The sequence below is a fragment of the Chanodichthys erythropterus genome, chromosome 5 (assembly GCF_024489055.1).
Source record: "Chanodichthys erythropterus isolate Z2021 chromosome 5, ASM2448905v1, whole genome shotgun sequence".
In the NCBI taxonomy this organism is placed as follows: Eukaryota; Metazoa; Chordata; class Actinopteri; order Cypriniformes; family Xenocyprididae; genus Chanodichthys; species Chanodichthys erythropterus.
Window position 1 is genome coordinate 18377439 of NC_090225.1, and position 25517 is coordinate 18402955.

At 37.6% G+C, this 25517-nt stretch overlaps 1 protein-coding gene across 2 annotated transcripts in view; it reads left to right on the forward strand.

The window, feature by feature from the left end:
- The window catches only part of unc5b (unc-5 netrin receptor B), a 60782-nt gene extending 37189 nt beyond the window's left edge, over nucleotides 1–23593 (forward strand). For both annotated transcript variants that reach the window (XM_067385291.1, XM_067385290.1), the window contains exons 2-17: nucleotides 4478–4702; nucleotides 5981–6124; nucleotides 6386–6489; nucleotides 6869–7049; nucleotides 9110–9277; nucleotides 9384–9548; nucleotides 11808–11840; nucleotides 15428–15622; nucleotides 15929–16291; nucleotides 17584–17671; nucleotides 18417–18585; nucleotides 19010–19249; nucleotides 19334–19483; nucleotides 20630–20794; nucleotides 20909–21087; nucleotides 21205–23593. In XM_067385291.1, the coding sequence (XP_067241392.1) occupies nucleotides 4478–4702; nucleotides 5981–6124; nucleotides 6386–6489; nucleotides 6869–7049; nucleotides 9110–9277; nucleotides 9384–9548; nucleotides 11808–11840; nucleotides 15428–15622; nucleotides 15929–16291; nucleotides 17584–17671; nucleotides 18417–18585; nucleotides 19010–19249; nucleotides 19334–19483; nucleotides 20630–20794; nucleotides 20909–21087; nucleotides 21205–21370 (2735 nt within the window). In that variant the 3' untranslated portion in view covers nucleotides 21371–23593. The remainder of the gene's footprint in view (nucleotides 1–4477; nucleotides 4703–5980; nucleotides 6125–6385; nucleotides 6490–6868; nucleotides 7050–9109; nucleotides 9278–9383; nucleotides 9549–11807; nucleotides 11841–15427; nucleotides 15623–15928; nucleotides 16292–17583; nucleotides 17672–18416; nucleotides 18586–19009; nucleotides 19250–19333; nucleotides 19484–20629; nucleotides 20795–20908; nucleotides 21088–21204) is intronic.
- Nucleotides 23594–25517: the final 1924 nt, after the last annotated feature.

Sequence of the window (25517 nt, forward strand, 5' to 3'; positions counted from 1 at the left end):
GTTGATTCTCAGCATTGATGAAATCCAGATCCTCTAGATTTCAAAAGCATCATTTAGAGAGCTGCAAAGTTGAGGTTAAAGCTGTAGTCAGTTTATATATTGTATTTATATATATGTTATGTGGACTGTAATGACAGCCCTTGTAAGCTAATGATAAAGTGTGGCTCCCATGACTGCAGACATTCTGGAGCTAGCAAAATTACACTGTCTGATACCCTCCATGGCTTTTTGAGTGAGCGTCACCATTCTTTTGTGTGTAATTTGTGACTTTCCATTGTTCTTTTGTTTGTGAGAGAGACAAGACAGGTCCAGGAACATTTCCGATGTTATTCAGCATCATTGTTAACCATGTGTGTATTTCTTTGTGTGTGTGTGTGTTGTCCTTTTGAGCATTTTTGTTTCTCTTCCATCGCACTCTTAACTCTAGAATTGCATCGCACACATCTCAAAAGTGCAGTTGCCTCTGCTTTTGGATGTTGTCTTGTTTTTGTGTTCATGAGTATGTGTGGTTGTTTGCACATATGTGTGGATGTTTACACCCTTCCCAGAGACCGAGATCTGGGAGGCTTTGGTCCCGGCTGTGTCTTGTCTATCATTACCGTGATAAAAGACCTGCAGTCGGGGGCCTCTTAAGAGCTTCCCTCTTTTTAGTAGTGCCAGGACCATTCCAGCTAAATTGTGGGCTGCCAAAAGGCCTGATGGGTATTCTTGTCTGCTCTTCAAACTATGTGTGAAAGCAATCTTTGTAAAGTTAGTGTTCAACCCAATGGAGGGCCAGTGTTTTTGTTTGTCAAACTGCTCTCCAAAAAAACTATTATCTTATTTTATTGTTTTATCATTATCTATTTTATTGATTTTAGTTCTTAAATCTATTTATTTTGGTCTTTTTATTTTTATTTTTATGCACCCTTCATTTGCTATTTCTTTATTCAGACAGACAGACAGGCAGGCATGGACGGACGGACGGATAGATAGATAGATTTTCAGTTGGTGTGTGCATCTAAAAACGGACATCTTTCCATATGTTCAGTCTGTATCTCTGTCTCACTGATTCTTTCTCTTTCACACTGACTTTCTCACAGGCTTTGTCACCCAAAAGATCCTGCATTCACACACTCACACACACACGCACATGCACGTGAAAAACTCTTACACATTCTCACTCAGCTTCTCTCGTTGTTTCGACAAAATGTCTTGATTTTTTTCTCTTTCTCTGTGTGTGACAGGGAATGACAGGCTATGTTTTTGACTGGTGATTTTCTGTAGCAATCGATGCCATATGGAGCTAGTGTGGAAAAAGAGAAACACAATTGCTTATCGACAGAGAAGTCAAAGTCTGAAAAAGACAAGCTGACAGCTGTCGGAGGAGAGAATGACACAAAGGGAGGAAAGGAGAAAAGGGACGAGAGAGAGAGAGAGAGAGAGAGAGAGAGAGAAAAAATAGAGATGCACTGTTAGTCAGTGGCACAATACACATTCGTCTCTTGAAAAAGAGTGCAATATTTGTTAAAGTGCTGTAACGATTGAATCTCTGAGTTATTTTTTTGTCGTTTTTTATGACATGGAGAGTATATAATAGTGATAATTATATTAACAGCATGTTTTAAGGATGAGATTGGAAAAAAAATGTTTTGTGTTTTTGTGATCCTGATCAATAGATAGATAGAACACTTTTATTTTATATAATTTTATTTTATTATGCCATATGAAACACCAGTACCTGCCATTTTTAAAAAGCTGTGTAAATACAGTTTATACTTACTCTACGAACATGGAACACAGTGGTGGGTGGCATTTACCTGTCGCATTTGTCTGCAGCATTGTTTCTCAGCCTCGATGATATCAAGTTGTCGTAGAAGATTTTGTCTCTTAGTCCTCCTTTTTGCTCTTTCAATCGCATAACTTGTTTACATACAATATCAGGCCCACAACATGCAACAAAATCAAATTTGGTTTGTGACCCCGATTTATTTTTTTTAATTTAATTTAATTTATTTATAGATACATAGATACATGTCTCTTAATGTTTTCTTGCTGTGAGCTTGGAGAGAGGACGTACTGTAGCTGTCACGTAATGACACAAAGTTGGACTGACACTTTCTGCTAGGACCTTCGAGTGGCCTTCCAGCCACTGACCTATCTGATGTGTGTTGATAAATTAGATTTTGTTGTGTGTAGAGCACACAATAACACTACACAGGGCTTCACCCATTTCAGCATGTATTGTGAATTAAAATTTCAAGATGCTGTGTCTTAAATAATATTGAGATATTAGGGCTTTCGCACCTGAGAAACGTTTCATAGTTCCTATAACTATTGGCGGAAGTACACGCTTTTTCGCATGTTCGTACCAGGAACAGGGAAAAATTTTAGTTATAGGAACGCCTTTTGGGGGGGGACTAAATTAACTCCTACTTCAGAGTAAGTGGGTCTAACCCAGCGCAATAGGAACTACCAGTGACATACAGTAAGTGTACATTGATTGGTCGAACACATGCCATATACGAAACACCGGTACCTGCCATTTTTAAAAAGCCATGTAAAGCTGTTATACTTACTCTATGAACATGGAACACAGCAGTGGATGGCATTTACCTGTCGCATTTACCTGTCGCATTTGTCTGCAGCGTTGTGTTTCTCAGCCTCGATGATATGAAGTTGTCATAGCAGATTTTGTCTCTTAGCCCTCCTTTTTGGTCTTTCAATTGCATAACTTATGTTTACATTCCATTTACATTATCACGGAATCCACGAAATACAACAAAATCACAGCTCCGATCATGACGTTGTTGAATGCCACGCTTCACATGACTGTCGGCCAGCTTACGTCACTTCAGAGTTCCTACTGGCGGTGCAAATGCAACCAGGATAATGGCCCTATAGGAAAATGCAGTTCTCTGGTGGCTAGTTGTGAAAGCCCCTATTTTTATTAGGCTATATTAACTGAAATACCAGCACTGAAGATGTAAATGTTTGTGATAATGCATTAGTGTATTCTGGTCTTTGGTCAAACTGTATGATATGATAATACTTTATATGAAGTCTGAAATTTTTCTTGTATAACAGTATTTATGTTCACAATTATTCAACAAAACTGGTCAAGCCCAGTTTGTTTGCTCTCTATCTCTTATTCTCCCTCTATTCTGCCCTTTCTATTTCAAACTGACCTGTATGGTGTTCCTTCCTCTTTGTATGTGAAAACACCCTCCCAAATCCAATTTTCAGTTTGCTCTTCCCTCACCTCTTTCACCTCTGCAGTCTGCGGACAAGTCCAGACCCCTGTACCTCTCACACACGCTTGCTCCATCAAACACAGAGGTGCACGAAGACGGTTGACCCACATGTCAGCCTTCAGAGCACTTATGATGTCCTCTCCCCACCCAGTCTCTGACGCTCTCTCCAATTCTGTGCTTCAATCTTTCTCTTTACATTCGCCATAATTGCTTCAACAACCAGCATCAGGATATGAATGAGAACTAAATAATATTCATGCACTATAGCCAGCTAAGTTATGCCAACATAATGTTTTAGTCACATCATTACAATGCCAAATGATGACAGTTGTATGTGCGTGATAATTAAAGCAGTTTGTTCAACCATGATAGCATTTGCAGTTTAATGGCCGAACTCCCTCCTGTTATGGCCAAAGGGAGTTGTCATCTCGCTCAGAGTCTTATTTTGTTTGTAATTTTCTTTGTTGTCATTTGTGATTATGCCTGTCAATGACAGAGCAACTCTGGGATACATTTTTAGGCTTGACAGTGCAGACTAGGGAAGAATAGAAAATTAAAACAAATGATGCGCAATAACCTTGTATTTAATTGGGGGAAGAGGAGAACCAAGGACATCTGAACATATGCTTTTAAGTTATAGCACATTATCACCCCACTATAATTAAGGTTAGTCAGAAAAATACCATTTCACAGTTGACAAACCTAAAAATTTGTCAGCTTGGAAAAGTGTGTACTACAAATCACAGAAAGTGCAAAACAACTTTACCATTATGCCCTGCGGGGCCGGTGTCTTCAGACCTCATTTTCACTTGGTAGTCAATAGCCTGTGTAGCGTTTAATGCTTGAAAGGTTAACAGCATTGTCGTGTTGGAGGTGACAGGGCCTGGGCGCGGAGCCGTGAAACATGCTGGCCCCTGGATGAGCTCTGTGCTGTGGTGCTGGGAGGGATCTGTCACTGGGAAAATGTCAAGGGATAATGCGTGATCACTGGGTGTTTCAATGGAAGGTCAAGCTCCCCTTCCTTCATCTTGGCTCCGTTTAAATTCACTGGGATGGAGAAGAGCAAATTCTGTATTACTAGAGTACATTTGAAATGCCAGAGACCAAGACTTTCTCAACACACACCGAATGTCTCGCCATTACCCCTGAGGCCAAACTCATTTGCTGTGACAGATACACGCTTGTGAATACACACTCGCGTAAACCGTACACATGTTCTTACCACTCTCTCTTTGGTTTTGTAGATGGCAGCGATTACAGCGAAGTTCTCCCGGATTCGTTTCCGTCTGCTCCGGCTGAACCATTGCCGGAATTCCAGAGTGAGCCAGAGGACGCCTTCATAGTGAAAAACAGACCTGTCAAACTTTCCTGCAAGGCTGCTCCTGCCACTCAAATATACTTCAAATGCAATGGAGAATGGGTGAACCAGAATGACCATGTGACCAAGGAGAGTCTGGACCCTATTACAGGTAAAGTCTGCTAACCAAAAATATGTGGACACCTGAACACAAGACCCACATTTGTACGACTATGGACATTAATATGGCGTTATACATTTCAGTTCATCCCAAAAGTGTTAAGTAGGGTTCAGGTCTTGGACTGCTGAAGTTTCTGTGTGCTGTAGCATAGGGATAGCCCCTTCCCAGACTGATTCCAGAAAGTTGGCTGTACAGAATAGAGTGCAACAGTCGAGTTCCGGAAATAAAAATTCTGTTCATTTTCTCCATAGAGGAAATGATTTTGAATGATAACGTATAAACCTTGAAAGACAGACCTACTGTGAACATGTTTGTTTATCAATGGTATAATACTTCTGTTGAAGTCATCAGCCTGCATTGTATCAACTTATTTTTTAGTTAATTGTTTAAGAGCAGAATTCCTGATGAAAAACTACATTACCCATGATTCTGCAAAAACATCTCCACCAATTCACCCACCCACTCCCTGTTTGAATGACACAACTGAGTTCATCTTCTTACATTCTCAAACTACTTAAATATTTTTAAGTAAATATGTATAGTATATTTTTAAAATATATATAGTAGTCAACATTTGAAGTGTATCAAAAAAGTTCATCAAAGTTGTCCTAAGAAGAAGGTTTTAGGACAACTTTGATGAAAGGTTTTGATCCACTTCAAATGGTGACTACTATATATATTTTAATAAACATATATGTTGTTTCTATACACAAGCAACATCTTTAAATCAATAGTTTTATATTTAGCTGTTGTTTTTAATTCAAATGTGTCATTCGCTATGCTTCATGGGATTGTAGTTCTTTCCTCATTAAAGTACACAGTCTTGTACCTTTTGTCTATTTGTCCAATTTTCTGAGGGAAACCTGAATCATAATATTATCACCCTTTCTGTTCTAATCAAGCTTATTTTCCTTGAGTGCCTATGATCTTCCCAATAACTATATTTACATTAGCTTTACATTATTGTAAATATTTTTTATTTTCATGATTTTTTTTTTACATTTTTAAAACAAAATAATAAATATATTTTATATAAATTATTAATTAATTTATTTTTACTATATTTATAAATTTGTATAATTATATACCTTTTATTATGTACGCCAAATGCGTCAGTGTAAATGCAAATGTTTTATTTTTTAAATAAAAAGCACAGTCTGGGAGCTTGCAATTTCACTACACTCAGGATGTATCACTCAGTGACACGTAGGTTTGAAATGTGATAGATATATATTCACATTTCCCCTCTTTTCATTTTTCCTGTCTTAGGTCTGGTAGTAAGAGAAGTAGATATCTCTGTCTCCCGGACGCAGGTAGAGGAGTTGTTTGGGCTGGAGGATTATTGGTGCCAGTGTGTTGCCTGGAGCTCGGCAGGCACCACAAAGAGCCGGCGGGCTTACGTCCGCATCGCCTGTGAGTTTGTGTTCAGCAGCTTATGTGATCTGTCGGTGTGACATGCCTTTTGAGGCAGGCACTCTGCCTTCAGAAGACAGCACCTGAAGAGAAACCAAGTATTTTGACTATAAACACTCACTATTTTTGCTTATGCTATTTAATCCATAACACATATGAATACTTCTTTGCTTATAATAAAAACAAAAACAAAAAAAAAACGGAAAGACTTTTATTTATTGTGTGTTTTTGTTTTTAAAAAATAATTTCTTTGCTTATCAGACCTAAGGAAGAACTTTGAGCAGGAGCCACTTGGCAGGGAGGTGCGTCTGGAGCAGGAAGTCTTGTTGCAGTGTCGTCCACCAGAGGGCATCCCGCCTGCTGAGGTGCCATCTCACCTTCCTATCCTTTCTGTTATTGTCTCAACCTTCATCTGGGTTTTTCATCAGTTTGTTTAATGCCTTATAAAAAACAATGTTTGATTGCTTGACATTTACAGTTAAACCTGTGGGCGGGGTTGCTTTAATATTGCAGGCTTTGATAAAACATTCAGGATATTTCAGGATATTTTACACTGTTTTGGGACATTCAGGATATTTTACACTGTTCATTTTCATTAAATTGCACCTCTTTTGTATTCAGAGCATGGTGCTTTTTAATTTTCAATTCAAATGATTTTAAGTACAGTTTTTGGTCCCGATACTCATCATTCTTCTACAAACTGAATGGATTGATTTTTTTTTTTTTTTTTTAATAATGCCACAGGTGGACTGGCTAAAGAACGAAGAGCTCATTGACCCGGCGCTGGATTCTAACTTTCTTATTACCATCGACCATGACCTAATCATCAAGCAGGCTCGACTCTCTGACACGGCTAACTACACCTGCGTTGCTCGCAATGTGGTCGCTAAGCGACGCAGCAGCACTGCCACACTCATCGTCTATGGTAACCACTTGACCAATCAGAATATTCACAACACAAAAGAAAACTAGAATCGCCCCTGTTGTTTATGAATATTACATGAAATACTTAATCCTTATTGGTCAGTTCCAGCATTCTACAGTCTATAATGATCGTTAACTGTATATTTGACCTAAACTGTGCTAGTTTGATGTCTTTCGTATTACTCTCTATTGTGTTATTTTACTTCTTATATAATCAAATAGTTGAAATATATACACTACCATTCAAAAGTTTGGGATCTGTAAGATTAAAGAAATTAATATTTTTATTCTGCAAGGATGCATTAATTGATCAAAACAAAGTGACCATAAGAACATACAAAAATGTCTATTTTAAATAAATGCTGTGCATGTGAACTTTCTATTTATCAAAGAATCCTGAAAAAAAATGTTTCACGCTTTCCTCAAAAATATTAAAGGTGCCATCGAATTGAAAATTGAATTTACCTCGGCATAGTTGAATAACAAGAGTTCAGTACATGGAAATGACATACAGTGAGTCTCAAACTCCATTGTTTCCTCCTTCTTATATAAATCTCATTTGTTTAAAAGACCTCCGAAGAACAGGCGAATCTCAACATAACACCGACTGTTACATAACAGTCGGGGTCATTAATATTAATATCATTATGGGCAGGCAGTATTAACGTCTAGATCTGTGCACAGCTGAATCATCAGACTAGGTAAGCAAGCAAGAACAATAACGAAAAATGGCAGATGGAGCAATAATAACTGACATGATCCATGATATGATATTTTTAGTGATATTTGTGAATTGTCTTTCTAAATGTTTTGTTAGCATGTTGCTAATGTACTGTTAAATGTGGTTAAAGTTACCATCGTTTCTTACTGTATTCACGGAGACAAGAGCCGTCGCTATTTTCATTTTTAAACACTTGCAGCCTGTATAATTCATAAACACAACTTCATTCTTTATAAATCTCTCCAACAGTGAAGCATTAGCCGTTAGCCACGGAGCATAGCCTCAAATTCATTCAGAATCAAATGTAAACATCAAAATAAACACTGTACTGACGTGATAAGACATGCTGCATGACGAACACTTTGTAAAGATCCATTTTGAGGGTTATATTAGCTGTGTGAACTTTGTTTATGCAGTGATAGAGTTGAGAGCTCGGAAGGGGGCGGAGAGCGCGAGCAATTAAAGGGGCCGCATCCTGAATCGGCGCATTTCTAGTTATGCCTCAAAATAGGCAGTTAAAAAAATTAATTAAAAAAAATCTATGGGGTATTTTAAGCTGCAACTTCACAGACACATTCAGGGGACACCTTAGACTTATATTACATCTTGTAAAAAAACGTTTGATGACACCTTTAAGAAGCACAACTGTTTTCAGCATAATAAATAGCATATTGAAATGATTTCTGAAAGTTCATGTGACACTGGAGACTGGTGTAATGGCTACTGAAACTTTAGCTTTGTCACCACAGTAGTACATTTATTTATTTATTTTTAAATATATTCAAATAGAAAACATAAATTAAATTGTAATAATATGTCACAATATTACACTTTTACTGTGTTTTTGTTCAAATAAATGCATCCTTGGTCAGCATAAGAAACTCATTTTCAAAAAAAAAAATTAAATCTTACCAACTCCAAGCTTTTGAACAGTAGTGTAAATAATATTTCAGCACAAAATCAATATTTCTGGTTCAGTTATTAATTCATTTGCTAAGCACCTGTGTAATAAATGGGATAAAATACATTCATCTGGTCATTATTGCAAAATAAACCCCTTCAGGATGTTTCAAGACTCTCTCTGCTTCAAACTGGGGTCCTGGTTAGCCCTGTAAAGGTTTATGTAATGATAATATCTGGCTGACTGTACAGTATTCCTCATGCATGATATACTATGCAACTCTCTTGTACATCTTATCCTGCTGTATGGCTCAAAGTGGTTTCTTTTGCATTGCTGCTTGTTTTTTCTTTTGTAGTCCAGTTACTGTAGGCTCCATTCTCCTCAGATCAAACTGCATGTCTCATGATATGTATATGTCTATCTGGCTTTCCTTCCTTAGTGAGTGGGGGCTGGTCATCCTGGACAGAGTGGTCAGAGTGCAATGCTCAATGTGGGCGGGGCTGGCAGCGACGGACACGCAGTTGCACCAATCCAGCACCACTCAATGGAGGAGCCTTCTGTGATGGCCCACCATTCCAAAGAGTCACCTGCACCACCCTCTGTCCAGGTGAAGACTGACATCTGTAACAACTTCACATGACACATTGTATAACCCCCCACTAATATATTCACACATGATCCAGTGCTTAATTGCTCATTATGTATTTTCTTAGTGGATGGAGGCTGGACAGAGTGGGCCAAGTGGTCCGCGTGCGGGACGGAGTGCACACACTGGCGCAGCCGTGAATGTCAAGCGCCACCACCCCGTAACGGAGGACGCCACTGCAGCGGCAGCATGATGGAGAGCAAGAACTGCACAGAGGGACTGTGTGCCCGCAGTAAGTCACATGACCCAGCATCAACAGTGACAAAATGTCATTTTTAAAGTAAAATAAAATATAAAAAAGTAAACTTATGCTGTATACCAATTCGCATACTATCTGTCTTAAATAGTATTTGAAATTAGAATTAGTGTGTCCCAAACCGTAGTATGTTGAAATGAGTACTCCAAAGATACCTCTACTTTTTCTGGTTAGAATCCGAAGTGCAGATCCGTGCACACTCTAACGGCTAATATTGCACTTTGGATGAGGATTCGATTAGAACTGCAAACACAAATAAAAAGTGTTAAAAATCTACAAACATGACAGATGTGCGAGACCGACGGTTAAAGGGTTAGTTCAGCCAAAAATAAAAATTCTGTCATTAATTACTCACCCTAATGTCGTTCCACACCCATAAGACCTTCGTTCATCTTCAGAACACAAATTAAGATATTTTTGATAAAATCCGATGGCTCAGTGAGGCCTGAATTGCCAGCAAGATAATTAACACTTTCAGATGCCCAGAAAAATACTAAAGACATATTTAAAACAGTTCATAGGACTACAGTGGTTCAACCTTAATGTTATGAAGTGACAAGAATACTTTTTGTGCGGCAAAAACCCCCCCAAAATAATGACTTTATTCAACAATATCTAGTGATGGGCGATTTCAAAACACTGCTTCATTAGGCTTCAAAGCTTTACGAATCTTTTGTTTCGAATCAGTGGTTCGGAGCGTGCATCAAACTGCAATGGAGGCCTCACTGAGCCATTGAATTTGATCAAAAATATCTTAATTTGTGTTCCGAAGATGAACAAAGGTCTTTTGGATGTTTTGGAACAACATGACACCCTCATATTGTTCCAAAACATCTAAAAGACCTTTGTTCATCTTCGGAACATAAGTAATTAATATAGTAAGTAATTACTATATTATTTACTAGTAAGTAATTACTATATTAATTACTTATAGCAATTAATGACAATTTTCATTTTTGGGTGAACTAACCCTTTAGTCAGTATCTAACCTGACGAAAAGATATTTATTAAATGTTATCCACATTATATTCCATCTGCAACAGCATTGTGAAATTTTATAACGATGCGTTTGGTCATTAACTTTTAAATACATCATTATGGAATCATGAGGAGAGTTCTCCGCATAAAAGACCCATGACTGGCAGATCAACGTGCCACTACATTTCTCTCTGAAACGGTAGGAAATTAAATTTAATTGAATGTGGAGGATTTTAACTGTGACAAGATGATTGACAGGGCAGTTTAAACGGTTACAGGTAACTAAGCGACAGGGCGTCCGTTAAAGATGCAATTATGATGAAGTGGTATTTCCCAAAGCTTGCATACTTTTCTGCTACATACTCAAAAGTATGTACTTTTTCCAAACAAAAAGTCAACATTTTCCTTTCTATTTAGTTTAACTTGATTTTACTAAAATTACTAAAACTTTAAAAAAATAAAATAAAATAAAACTAATAAAAATGTCAGAACAAACAACAAAATTAGTAAAACTTTAACTAAAATTAAACCGAAAACAGAAAAATAAAATTCAAAATATTAAAAAAGCATGAAATGGTATTTAAATGATACTAAAATAATGCTGGTCCTCACATCCTCGGAAATGAGTTAGCACAGGGTTCTGAGCACAGATGGACAGGAGGGTAAACGGTGAGCTTTGTGCAGTCGGACGAAATGTACTTTAATACTAGCAAGTGAAGAAACACATCAGCCATGTGACGGTGAGCCAGATTCATCTTGACACGGGGTGCTCATCCCAGGGCTGGTTTTGGAAGAGCACAGCTGACAGCATTGAATACTCTCAGGAGAACATCAATAGCTTGCTCACACACTCACTCACATATGCACACACTGTTCAGCCAGAACACAGTGCAGACTGGAAGTTTTAGTGCGGTCTGTCTGGGTTTAAAACCCAGATTCCAGCATTAATAATGCAGCATAGACATGCACGCACACACTCATATACAGTATATATCTGCAGACAAATGATTCCTCTAGTGCCTACCATCCCTTGAGAGCTGTAAGATATTTACTTTTGCTCTGCCTGCCATAAACCTACAGTATGATTTCAGTGTGTATGCTTTGATGTTTCATTTGCTGAATCTTGTATTTGCATTTATTGATTACTTGTTCCACTTTCATTTGCAGTCATCTCTGATCTATGCTCATAACTTTGTTCATCCATCCTTGTGTTCATTCTTTGTTTTTTTTTTCTGTTTTTGCCTTTTTTTCTAACAGATAAAAAGGTTTCTATTGAACATTCAAGCCATCGTAAGTTTTCCTTTTAATAACAGTGTTTTTTTTTTATTTGACACTTCGTTGCATCCACTTTTCACCCTCTCCCTCTGTGTGCCTGGCTACTTATGTGATTGTGTCTGGGAAAGCCATGAAAAAGTGACTGGAAATATTAATCTAAAAGATGCAATATATGTACGATGTGTGTGTGTTTGTGTGTGCACTTTTTCACTCTGTCATTTCTCTCCTGTTCCTCTCTTGATATGCAGCACACTTGTCTTGCATGATAAAACAGAGCCACATGAAATAAAGTGAAAACATGTGAATTGAGATTATGAAATATAGATGACAGCACCTCATAGTCTGTTAAAAATTATCTACAGACATTTTTTCAGACAATTTTATTATTGATTGATTGATTGAATAAATAAGCAGTAAATTTTTAAATTATCTACAGGCATGAGACATATTGTGCAGCTTGGGGGTTGTTTTTATGATTATTTATTTATTTTCTTGATTATTTATTTATTTTCTTATTACCATTACTAATTTTTAATTTATAAATTTAAAGGTGCAATATGTAATATTTTTGCAGTAAAATATCCAAGAACCACTAGGCCACTGTTATGTATTTTGTTAACTTGAGTACTTACAATATCCCAAATGTTTCCAACTATTTGTAAATCGTGAGAAAATTGCAATTTTAACCAAGGCTCCGGGACGTGTGAGGAGTCGCCTTTCAATTGCGTCATACCCGCGTTACCCTCGGTATGCCTCGGTTTCCGGTTTTATTTTGTAGAAACCATAGAAACACCAAAGACGCTTTAATATATTACATGTACATGTTTAATAGACAAGGGAACAAATGTTTTGATATATTTATATGCAGAAAACGAATTATTGTTATATAAGTTAGCTCAATTTAGTCTTATTGTTTAAATCTAATTTTCTTGATTTTTTGCGAGTACCATGCTTTACCATGCCTCAGAGAAAAACACTATTTTGTGAAGTAGCTAACATAACATAATCAGATGCAAATTTATTTTTATTAACAGTAATACATAATTTTCTCCATCATACAATACGATACGTTAAAATTAACTGCATGCCATTTATCAACACACGCCATCCAATATTTAATATGATATTCTAAAATCGATCTATCTTACTGCATTGTGCAACAATGTCTCACAGCAGCCGTCGAGCGAACCCACAGAGTAACGTTATAACAATTTTCAACACACTAAATAGAGCTCCGTTACCTCTCGACCGGAAAAGCGGAAGCGGCGCCGGCGACTGTGACATAATAAAAGTTCTGCTGCTCGTGAGGCGTGTGTTACGCAATTGCTCCAGCAGCCTCGTTCAGCTCCCACAACACTCGGTCCTGCTCTGCTTCATACTACATTAACGTTAATAATCGCATCCATGAACATGATTTCTTCCCGACTCCAATCCCTATTCTTTTGCACCATCCGTTGAGGTGGAGACCACATGTCCCAAGAGTCCGCTCTAAAACTTGGCATCATCAAGCTACGCCTTTGTTTTGAATAGGCTTCTAGCGACCTCTAGCGGACAAAATTATTACATATTGTACCTGTCAATTTAAATTTAAAATAAATTAAACCTTTATATTACTCAAAATTCACTATAATTGTACATTGTGTAGTCTGTCACAATATTTTGGAACTGACATGTAGCACTTCTGTTAACTGGCCAAGTGAGAGTCTCAAAATGACCAAATATTGTTTGATTTAATTGGTTTGGCTTCAATATAGGTTCATCTTTCATGATTAGCATTTAAATATCATTTTCAGGCGTAAGAGGTTGTTCAGTATATTATGCAGAGTTATGCAATTTATAAACACACATACACACACACAGAGAGGAAAATGTGCATACGCCTTCCTGGAAGATGATGTATAATACATATGCAGTCTTGGTTCAGATATAGAGTGCTTTTTGAAGACATTGAAGTTAATGACTGTGCATCTTACTGGCCCAGAGCGATCAATAGTGTAGCTTACAGTTCAAGTGATGCTAATATTCTGAGATCAATGTGACATTCAGCACTTGAGAGACCAAAAAATAACGCACCTAATTCGGCTTGGTTCCATTTGCTATAATAAGTTAAGATGGCTGTCAGGTTCACTTCCGTCCCGCCACGTGAGGCCTTTTGCCCACTCTCACTCTTCACACGTATCTGCTCTCTTCCTCGTTTTTTCTCCTCTATGTCTCTTGGGTGCAGTACCTATGTGATCACCTCTATCTCTCCTCTCCTCCTAAAGACTTTTTATAGTATACTATGTAAATATAGTGCTTAATTCAGCGATGACTGAATAAAAAAAGAGACAGGAATCAGGAGACAGGGAAGAGAGTCCCATAATGGTTAGATCGACAGCACCCCCAACTGTTCATACAGGTTCACGGCACCTAACCCCCAATCACTCTCCGTGTGCCACAGCAATAATGGTTGCCCACTGTTCCGGGTGTGTGTGTGCACAGTTTGCAGTGTGTGTTCACTACTCATGTATGTGCATTAACTTGGATGGGTTAAATGCAGATGACAAATTCTGAGTATGGGTTACCCTACTTGGCCTTTGCATGTCACTTTCACTTATCCTCAGACCACCCACACACTGTTTATTGGCCACAAAAATTGCAAGCATCACCAGTTACAATCTAATTGTAATCTGGTTTACTTCCTGGAAATAAAACAGCTGAAGTATTTGAAGTATTGCATATCCACCTTATTTTGCAATGCTATTTTCTGTGAATGTGCGAGATTTCTAATACATTAGCAGCTTTAGACCTTAGTCAGATTAGACGCCATATTGAATTTAATGTGGTTGAAAATGAGGCTGTGAGGGATAAACTTACAATCTTTACAATGGCAGGCACTGTACAAAGGTCCTAGATCACATAATTTTCACAACTGAAAGCTCTCAAAAGATCTTATGAAGTTTTTGTTTTGTCAGTTGGACAGTCGGTATGTTGTTAAACAACAGTTCAATCCATTGAACAAACTGTACTTCTATCTCTTACAACCTCATTTTCATTCCTGTCAAAAATGAAATATATGGCACTACCCTGATTAAGGTCTATAGGTACAATAATTGTAAATAACTAGAACAATAACCAAGTGCAGTAAACAGTAAAACTATCTGCGCTACAAACAAGTGTTTATAAGTATGATTATACATTAAAATAGTATAAGAAATACCAGTTTGCAATATCAAGCTGCATTACGAGCTGTTTTGTACATCTAAAAATAACATGAAGCAGATGACACTGGAAGCCTCACACATTGAAGATAAAAATAGTCGCACCCGTACTTACGTTAAAAATATGGTGGATATTTACCTCTGTAAATTATATATAAAAAGAAAACAAAAACTCAGATTGGTCACTTTACATGCTGTTGTTTCCTGCATAAGTGGGAAGCTCTTGACCAGAACAAGCTATAAGGCTTTATGCAGATAGTGAAGAGTCTGGGTACTAAGCTCTTCTCCTTTTTCCGCCCTATTTATTTTCCTTTGATCGCATTTTTGTGTTGCATAATGTATTTATTTACATCAGTGACAGGTTTGTATGTATGAGTAAATCTGTACCTGTATTTGTCTCAGCTCTTGGCCCCGGTGCTGGTGTAGTGGTGTACGCAGGGCTGGTGGGGGCTTTGCTGCTGTGCGTGATCCTCGTGCTGTGTGTGGGCATCCTGGTCTATCGCCGGAGCTGCCGCCATTTCCATGGTGAAATCACAGATTCGTCATCGGCCCTTACTGCTGCCTTCCACCCTGGCAACTACAAACCACCACGACAGGGTGAGACATCAGTGTTTCCTCACTTTCTCTTCCTCACTCACTTTTTTTTGAAATTGTTCATTCTCACTCCTCTCACCCCTTCAAACCTATTATAAACTCTTTTTTCCGATATGTTAAGTTTTAATCCCTTCTCCTGCTGTCACCTGCTCTCACAAAAGTATTTAATCTGCTATAACTTGTTTATATGGCTCCTCTTTTAAATCCTCTCCCCTTTAATACTCTCATTTCTTAGGCAAATCCTCTCTTGTAACTTTGCAGCTAGCCAGAAACATTTCCTTCTCTCTTTCCGCTTCTCTACTTTGTTAGATAATCCACACCTACTGCATCCGACAGCCCCTCCTGACCTCACAGCCAGTGCCGGAACCTTCCGCGGGCCGCTTTTCGCACTGCAGCAGGCCACACTGGACTCTCAGCATAAAATCCCTATGACCACGTCTCCCCTGCTGGACCCACTTCCTAGCCTGAAGATAAAGGTGTACAACTCCTCTACCATGTCCTCCCTCGAGCTGCCGACAGGCCCGGGATCTAATGATGGGGAGATCATGAGCCTGAAGACCGTGGGCTCTGGACCTAAAGACTACCATGGACATACGCTGCCCAGGGAGCCCAGTCACAGTGCCAGCGCCACACTGGGCTCCCTGGGTGGTCGTCTCACCATCCCTAATACAGGTAATAGGCTTTAAAGGAGCCGTATATGACTCTTTTATAGGGTCTTTTGAATTTCTGTTAGTCAAGTCTACTTGTGTTAAATACATTTATTAGTTTGTTGGACCAAAACACACACACCCGTGTGTGTATATATATATATATATATATATATATATATATATATATATATTAGTATGTACAGTACAGTCCAAAAGTTTGGAACCACTAAGATTTTTAATGTTTTTAAAAGAAGTTTTGTCTGCTCACCAAGGCTACATTTATTTAATTAAAAATACAGTAAAAACTGTAATATTGTGAAATGTTATTACAATTTAAAATAACTGTTTTCTATTTGAATATATTTCACAAAGTAATTTATTCCTGTGATGGCAAAGCTGAATTTTCAGCATCATTACTCCAGTCTTCAGTGTCACATGATCCTTCAGAAATCATTCTAATAGGCTGATCTGCTGCTCAAGAAACATTTAATGTGTACAATTGTACAAAATATTTGTGTACAATTTTTTTTTTCAGGATTATTTGATGAATAGAAAGTTCAAAAGAACAGTGTTTATCTGAAATCTAATCTTTTGTAACATTATAAATGTCTTTACTGCCACTTTTGATTGATTTAATGCATCCTTGCTGAATAAAAGTATTCATTTCTTTAATTTCTTTTCAAAAAAATAAAAATAAAAATTCTTACTGACCCCAAACTTTTGAACGGTAGTGTATAATGCTACAGAAGCTTTGTATTTCAGATAAATGCTGTTCTTTTGAACTTTCTATTCATCAAGGAATCCTGAAAAAAAAAGTACACAACTGTTTTCAACATTGATAATAATCATAAATGTTTCTTGAGCAGCAGATCAGCATATTAGAATGATTTCTGAAGGATCATGTGACACTGAAGACTGGAGTAACGATGCTGAAAATTCAGCTTTGCCATCACAGGAATAAATTACTTTGTCAAATATATTTAAATAGAAAACAGTTATTTTAAATTGTAATAATATTTCACAATATTACGTTTTTTTACTGTATTTTTAATTAAATAAATGTAGCCTTGGAGAGCAGACGAAACTTCTTTTAAAAACATTAAAAATCTTAGTGGTTCCAAACTTTTGGACTGTACTGTATTTTTCATAGAATTTGCTGTTTATAAATAGGTTTTACTGTTCTGAAATCTCTGCAGACATCCTTATAGCTCGCATTACAGTGCAAAATACTGCAATTATATACTGAAACTATTTAATTAAAAATGTATATTGTGTTTTTTTTATCCTTCCTCTGTTCCCCCTTCCTTCTGCCAGGGGTGAGCCTGTTGGTTCCACCAGGGACAATTCCTCAGGGCAAATTCTACGAGATGTATCTCATTATAAACAAATGGGAAAAAACAACGTAAGTCAGCCACTTAAAACAGTTTCTCAGTGCCCTGCCCCCATCCCACTGTCATTTCCCGACATGTAACTCTTGAATCTATCTGTCACTTTGTGCAGTTGCAAACAGTTCAAAACATCTCGACAGCCCTTGCAGAGCAATATTGACTGCAGAAACGTTTTGACCCCTGTGGCAGCGCTAGGGAAAAACATAACATTTCAAAACTATGACACAGCAGAAAAACACAAACAAACAAATATGTCTTGAAAACACTGAATGGTTGTCTGAGCTCTGACTTTTTTGCTGAGGCTTTCTCTTTTGTTCTTTCTTTCTATACTGTTATTGTCAGATATGAAATATAAAAATATCACTGTGCCTTAAGAGCTTTCAAACTTTGTCTTCCTCTCACCATTTGTATGCATCATAAATTTTCTCAAAACCTAAACAATTATTGTTAGAGGCTTAGCTTTGGCTTGTCTTTTTTGGCACAGTGAGTCTTGTTTCTCATGTGGCCGACACAAGTTTGAATCTGGCATACAGCATTTTTATATCCCACTTCCCCATCTTTCCTTTCCACTGTCATAATAAGTAAAAGTGACAAAAGTACAAAAGTAAGTGTCAAAAACAAACAATTTTTTCAATCTTATATTACTCCAAATAAGGGATTACAGAATGTGCTGTTGTGTTTTTGATGTTGTGCACTTTAATTTGGGAAGTGGCATTGATTTCAGACTGCTTACCTCTCTTGCTCCGTGTTTTGTGTCAGGTTGCCATCAGATGGTAGTCAGACGGTATTAAGTCCAGTGGTGAGCTGCGGACCCTCCGGCATGCTGCTGAGCAGACCTGTGGTCCTCAGTCTGCCCCACTGCGCACAGCTAGAGCCCCCAGACTGGACCCTCACCCTCAAAATGCAGAACCATCAAGGCGCCTGGGAGGTGAGCATGATGTCTAAAAGATGAGAGAGGCTAGATCATTGGATAATGACAGAGAATCAGTTTAGGAGGAGGGTGGGAATTTGAAAGAAGAAGAGGAATAATGAGTGTTAACGGATGACAAGTTAATTCAGGATATATACTCTTGACAGACACCGCATCATTAGACATACCCCTGGTTTCACAGACAAGGCTTAAGCCTAATCCCATGGTAAAATGCATGTTTGAGCTGTTTTAAAATATGATAATGTTAAAATATGCCAGTGCCATTGTTTTATCTCAAGATGCATACCAGTTATGTTTTTTTATGTTTATAAAAGCTACTTAAATGTCCTAATTGAACTAAGGCCTAATCCTGGCTTAATCTAAGCCCTGTCTGTGACACCAGGCCATAGTGTAACAACTTTGTTTTCCTCCCATCCACTAGGAGGTGTTAACTGTGGGAGAGGAGAGTCTGTCATCTCCCTGCTACCTACAAGTGGAGGAGCAAAGCTGTCATATTCTTATGGAGCAACTGGGAACGTATGGTCTGGTGGGACAGTCGGCTCCTCCTCGGCCAGCCTGCAAGAGACTGCAGTTGGCCCTCTTTGCTCCTCGGGCCCCGTGCCTCTCATTGGACTACAGCCTAAGGGTCTACTGTATACAGGACACCCCACATGCCCTTAAGGTCAGTCTGCCTGCCTCGTTTAATGGGCCTTCCCAAATTTATTTATTGAAAATAAGCAGAAATCTTGTCGTCTTCTTCTTGCAGGAAGTATTAGAAGTTGAGCGAAGTCTGGGTGGGGTTTTACTAGAGGATCCCAAACCCCTTCTCTTTAAGGACAGTTACCACAACCTGCGGCTATCAATCCATGACATTCCTCATTCGCATTGGAGGAGTAAACTCCTGGCTAAGTATCAGGTGAGAGATTTTTTAGTGTTATTGGTTATATGGTTAGAATTTATAATTTTTCCTTGTTTTGTTTTGTTTAAATAAACCTTTTAGATAAGTAGACTTGTATTAACTTGCTCCGTCTGTGAAACGACTTTGATTTTTGTCACAAATCCTTCTTGGTTTTCAAACCCTCTCCTCCGAACACCTGTGGTCCATTGCATAAGCTGCTTAGACTAGTCTTAAAGAGAGTCACTTCATTTTTTCCTCAAGACTGGTCCTAACTTTTTAAATTCAGTTACATAAAGTGTAGTTTGGTCTACTTTGAAATTGAAAAGCAAGACTTATTACCCCATGGCTAATTATTAGTTGGTCAAACTAATTCTTAAAACAGTCTTAATTGGCTAAGTTTATGCAACTGGCCCCTGATTCCTGTCTGACCACTTTATATAGATAGATAAAAAAATAAAGTCCCATTGCTGGTGGTATTTCATTTTGACATTAACATACAAATAAACGCTTTGATTCCTATATTTTCATATACATTTTTTAGTGAATGTACAGGAACTGCTTAGCATTTAAGCATTATATATTGTTTGTTAAGAACTTATTTTTGATATTGCTATTATTATTATCTAAAAAATGCTGCCAAATATGGACAATCCCAACCATTGGTTTAAATTTTTTAATTAAATTTTTAAACCCAACAGTTGGGTTTGTCCATATTTGACACAACAACCCAGCATTTTTAGAGTGTATAGATTACATGTAATTATAATAATATACATTTATATTACATGTAAATTATAAAATTATTAGAAATTCTAAATATTCTATTATTATATTCTATAAATATTCATCAGAATAACATCAGATTACAGAACTGAACTGAGTTGCTAATGATATTTCACATTACCTTTAATGTTCAAATAGACAGTTTGATTTGATTTTAAATGTACAGGAACTACTAAGCAGTTAACTTTTATATATAACTAAAGGATTTTTTTAGGACTAATTATTATATTTACTATAATATTTTAAATATTTTTAAAATTATATACATATAATTGTATAGTATTATTAAAATGTTACCCATTGGAGCATCCTCAGATGTACTTCACGATGTTCCATTTCACTAAAAATTTGCCTCTTAATTGTGTGTATTGTGTGTCCCAGGAAATCCCATTCTATCACATTTGGAGCGGGAGTCAGCGGCCGTTGCATTGCACCTTCAGTCTGGAGAGAGGAAGCCTGGTGGTTTCCCAGCTCACCTGCAAGATCTGTGTCAGACAGGTGGAGGGGGAGGGACAGATCTTCCAGCTTAACACTGACATCCAAGAGGTACAGAAAACAGGATGTAGATATATTTTTATATATGATTTATTAATAACTTGAAAATAATATATGGTTACTGGCACTGATTTCATTTCCTGAATTTGTGCATATGCTCTTCAGACCTTGCCCCCCCACTCACCATTGCCAGCAGGAGGTTCGTGTCTGCCTTCATCTCAAGTGGGCCCATATGCTTTCCGACTGCCCGTATCCATACGGCAGAAAATTTGTGCCAGTCTGGATGCCCCCAGCGCACGCGGCTGTGACTGGAGAATGCTGGCTCGCAGCCTGGACTTTGACAGGTATTTTTGCTTGCATCTTTCACGGCACCAAAAAAAAAAAAAAAAAAAATCTGCATATTTATTTACAAACGGTCGACGATGAGAATGGTTTCATCTCTTTCCACGTTTCTCCCTCAGGTATCTGAACTACTTTGCAACCAAACCCAGCCCCACAGGTGTGCTGCTAGACCTGTGGGAAGCTTGTCACCAGGGTGACGCAGACCTGGTCTCCTTGGCGACAGCTCTTGAAGAGATGGGCAAGAGTGAGGTCTTGGTCGTCATGACGACGGACGGAGATTGCTGATCGGCAAATCAAAAAGTGTGAAAAGGGACATATTTGCCACTAAAAACCTAGAATTAATGCAAGCGGATGGAAACTGCACTCCAGTACATCGTTACAACTTGCCTTTTACCTCAGTTCCTTTGTGCTCATGCGGAATATTCCAAGGATTGCAATGCGTATGAGCTGTGGTCAGGCACTCTGGATGATCTTTGAATAAAACATATCTACATGTAGCAAATGCGATGATGCTGCAATCACAAAACAGAGATGTTGTCTGAAAAGGAAGTCAGTTCTATGGTGCATTTGCTGGTACGGTTTCGATCAGCTCATGATTAAATGATAGTTGCATCATACTGATACACACTGATCCTCTGTTACACATAGCAAGTGTGAAAGTACACGATCAAACAACATTGCACATCGAGCAGCTGGCTTTGTTTCCTAGCGACCGCTAGATGCTTAAAGACACTGAGATTCTGTGTCCGGTAAAACAGCAGTGCGCCAAGCTCCTCAGGAAACATGCTCGCACACAAATAAACAAGAGTAAAGGTAGAAACATTGAAAAACTAGGAGCTAAAAACACCTGCACTAAAATCAGCTTTCATAACGATTTCACTTGAAACAAACCACATTCTTCAGAGAGTTGCTTCACTCTGAATTTAGTTTGAAGCATCATTTTCTGTGTGTTTCTTTTGAAAAAGCATACAGGAATGGATTTGTGTGGAGGAAACCAATCTTTCTTCTTTCTCTGATCATACTTCCATTAGCCTCCGTTATCTCTCTTTTTTTTTATATTCAGTTGATCATTTTTAATGCAGGAGAGCTTTCTGATAAACTCATATTAGTTTCCTATAGGGAACGGACTTTTTTAAGTTATTATCCCTATTTGTGGATCATTGTTTTTCACTCTTCTGTTCGTAATGTTCTTTTTTAAAAACTGCTGCGTTGTTGCTTTCGTCTCTGACTGAAAATAGGCAGTAAAACCGTGCATTTAAAGGTTTTTGTGATGTACTTCACAAGTAAGAGCTGGCTTTTTTGGTCGTTGAAATTGAGATGGGATGAAATTGAAATGTTATGCTGAGGTTAAATATGCTTTGATCCTTCTTGGGAAAGCGTACTGCAAATATGCAGCACTGGTTAAAGAGTATGAAATTGTGCGGATGGCAGAAAGCCCTTTTGAGGGTTTGATGCCAGTCAGTTGTGCTGTTTAAATTATAAATAGTAGCCTTGAAAGGTGGCGTAAGTGCTCTGTTGATTGCAGTATGACCCGCTTGCTCTTTATTGTCTGTTTTGACTTTCGGGTTTTAATGGGTTTCCCTTGAGTAAGCCTGAAAGCCACGTACTACTTATTATCAGACGTCATATAATCATTTGAAGTGGATGCCGGTCCATTTCTTTTATTTTTCTTGACCTTTTCTTCACAAGTGTTCAAATGGCAACAAACAAAACAAAAAGGAAATGTGCAGTATCTGTCTATGCCTGTAAAGGTGTGAATTAAATAACCAAGGTATGTGTGTGTTGTGTGCGAGAGAGAGAGAGAGAGAGAGAGAGAGAGAGAGATGGAAAAATACAATGTTACAGAGCTTGTTTGCACCAACCTATCTGTCAGTGCTACAGTGTATATGAATGAACAGGCTTCATCATATCTGTTGTCCCCTTTTCCCATTATAAGTACTATGCAAGTGCACAACAAAAAGTGAATCTGTGGACGTCTTGATGTCTCGTGTATGAAGTACGTGGAATGGGAATCTTATTACTTTCCCTCTTCTGATCACTGCTGTAACTAAGCTGGGGAAAACTGGACCTCTTAGGCCTCTCAGCTGTAATAAATGCAAGCAAAACGACTGTAATTGGGGGTCAGGGATCCATGACCTCTGTGCCGTTCTCCTCATTTGTTTAGGAAGCTTTTGGGCCGTCACTTACGTCCTCACAATAAACAACAGGAAGTTTGTTCAGAGGATTATTTCTTTTTAACCCTCTACATGATGAAGACAGCAAAGAACATTGAAAATCCCTGATGGATTGTGAACGCTGAAGCTTTTAACTGGCTCTGAAATGTCTCCAGTCGTCTCTCAGTCAATGTAACATGAAAACGCCTTTGAGCCTTTCACATGTGAAGCTGAATGGGCTTTGCTTCTCTCTGGATGGTAGTTGCTGTTCATGGATACTCAAGTGTGGCTGAACGTAACTTTTTTTTGTTTTTTTTGTTCAGATGTTATTTTGTATCAAAGAAGGTACACAAGAAGTCAGGAGTTTTTTTTCCATGTAATGCTGTAAAGTAATACTGTACATAAATGTTTAGACTTCTTACTGTAACTAAATATAATTTTTATGCAATAAATTATATTTCCTAGTTTAACAAGACAAAAATGTCTTTTTTGTGTGTCTACTTTTTGAAAGTGGTTATACAACTCAAATAATAACAGCGAAATGTGTATATATAATATATATATATATATATATATAATCTTTTATAATACAGGATATAGAACTAAGTATTTAATTCTGATAGTAACCTGATTGTGGTATGGCCATTTGAAGCCTTTTAAGGACATTAAATGTATTACAGGGTGAAGAACCTTTTCCCCTCAGTCTTTATAGACTTGTTACAGAGATGTGGTGAGGATGCACTCTTCCGTTTATCTCTGAGATAAAAGTGTTCATAATGCCCTGGAGAGGAAGCAACAGCAATTGAGAGAGAGTGAAAGGTTTTTAGTGTCTGGATATTGCCCTCAGCAGCTGCACTGGGCTTTTTGGTTTGGGCAAGAGACCTGTTTCATCATTTGGTTAAAATGGTTGAATAGACATGTAATCATATATTGCTTTCTGCTCTCAGTATCTATTCCATCTATCCCTGGAGCAATTCACATGCTTTTGTAGCACTTAACAATACACCAAATAAATTGCCAGACATGCATTCAGTCCAGCTCGATTATGAATCTGTTCCGCACAAGAAGTTATGTCATGGACATTTAGAAGATAAATGAAAAATAAATGCTTTAAAACTCACACACTTTGAATATTTGGCTTACTGAAACAACAACAACAAAAAATCCCTTCAATACTCAGTTTTGTCATGGTTATCGTTTCTATTAATTTATTATTTAAGTTGTAATTTACCACCATCGTCTGGTAGTTAAAAGAACTACACACAAACGTTGGTTGGGTTTTCATGTTTTATGGGAACATGATTTTTATAATGTACAAACTATATTCTATCCCCTAAACCTGCCCATCACAGAAAACTTTCTGCATTGTTACATTTCCAAACAAACGAAGAAAAAAAAACATCACTTAGTATAGTTCATAAACTGTTTTTTTCATGGGGACCCAAAAAATGTTCCAAGGATTATCCTAAATATTTTCCATTGCTATCTGTGTGAAGACACACACACACACATTAGCTATAGCTTATAGGTTATTTATAATTATCTTAACAGGACAGTAAAGAGATTTCTCAAAGTAGTAGTATCTTATTTTATGTTTTACAAAAGAAAGTACTGGTTTGGAACGACATGAGGGTAAGTAAATGATATTTAATTTTAGGGTAAGTATCCATTTAAACGATTTCTGTTCGTCTGTTAAGGTAAATATTGGCGCCCTGACAAACTTTGTACTGTATCTTTTGTGGTTAGTGAAACATTTGAAAACACATATGAGACCTATATGAAAGTATTGTCTTTTTCTCCACTTTTAAATCGCTTTTTAAAAACGCGTCTTCAAGTGAATAGATGTAAATAAAAGCCACCACGTGGTGGAGCCTGAGCACAGGTAAATTATTCAAATAATTGCCTGTGTATTTGTGTATTGTGTAAATATAAATATAGAGAATGATTCGGCGCAGTAGCCTATATGAACGTTTGTTTACATTTCGCGCTTGTGTGGATTTGGATCTTCGCTGTTCGCATCTGCTAAATTATTATTTTTTTTCCTGTTGGATTTTCGCCCCTAAAGCCACATCACCACGATCTACCCTGACTTTGACTTACCATATATATTCAGTCTCGCTTCTCAGTGCAAACAAGCTTATAACATATATATATATATATATATATATAAATTCTAACGACCCAAATAAAATTATAATCAATATGCGTTTTAACGTTCAGGAAGTTATCTGAGGTTCCTACTGCACTACAGACTCATTGTCCCTCCTCTCATTCAGAGT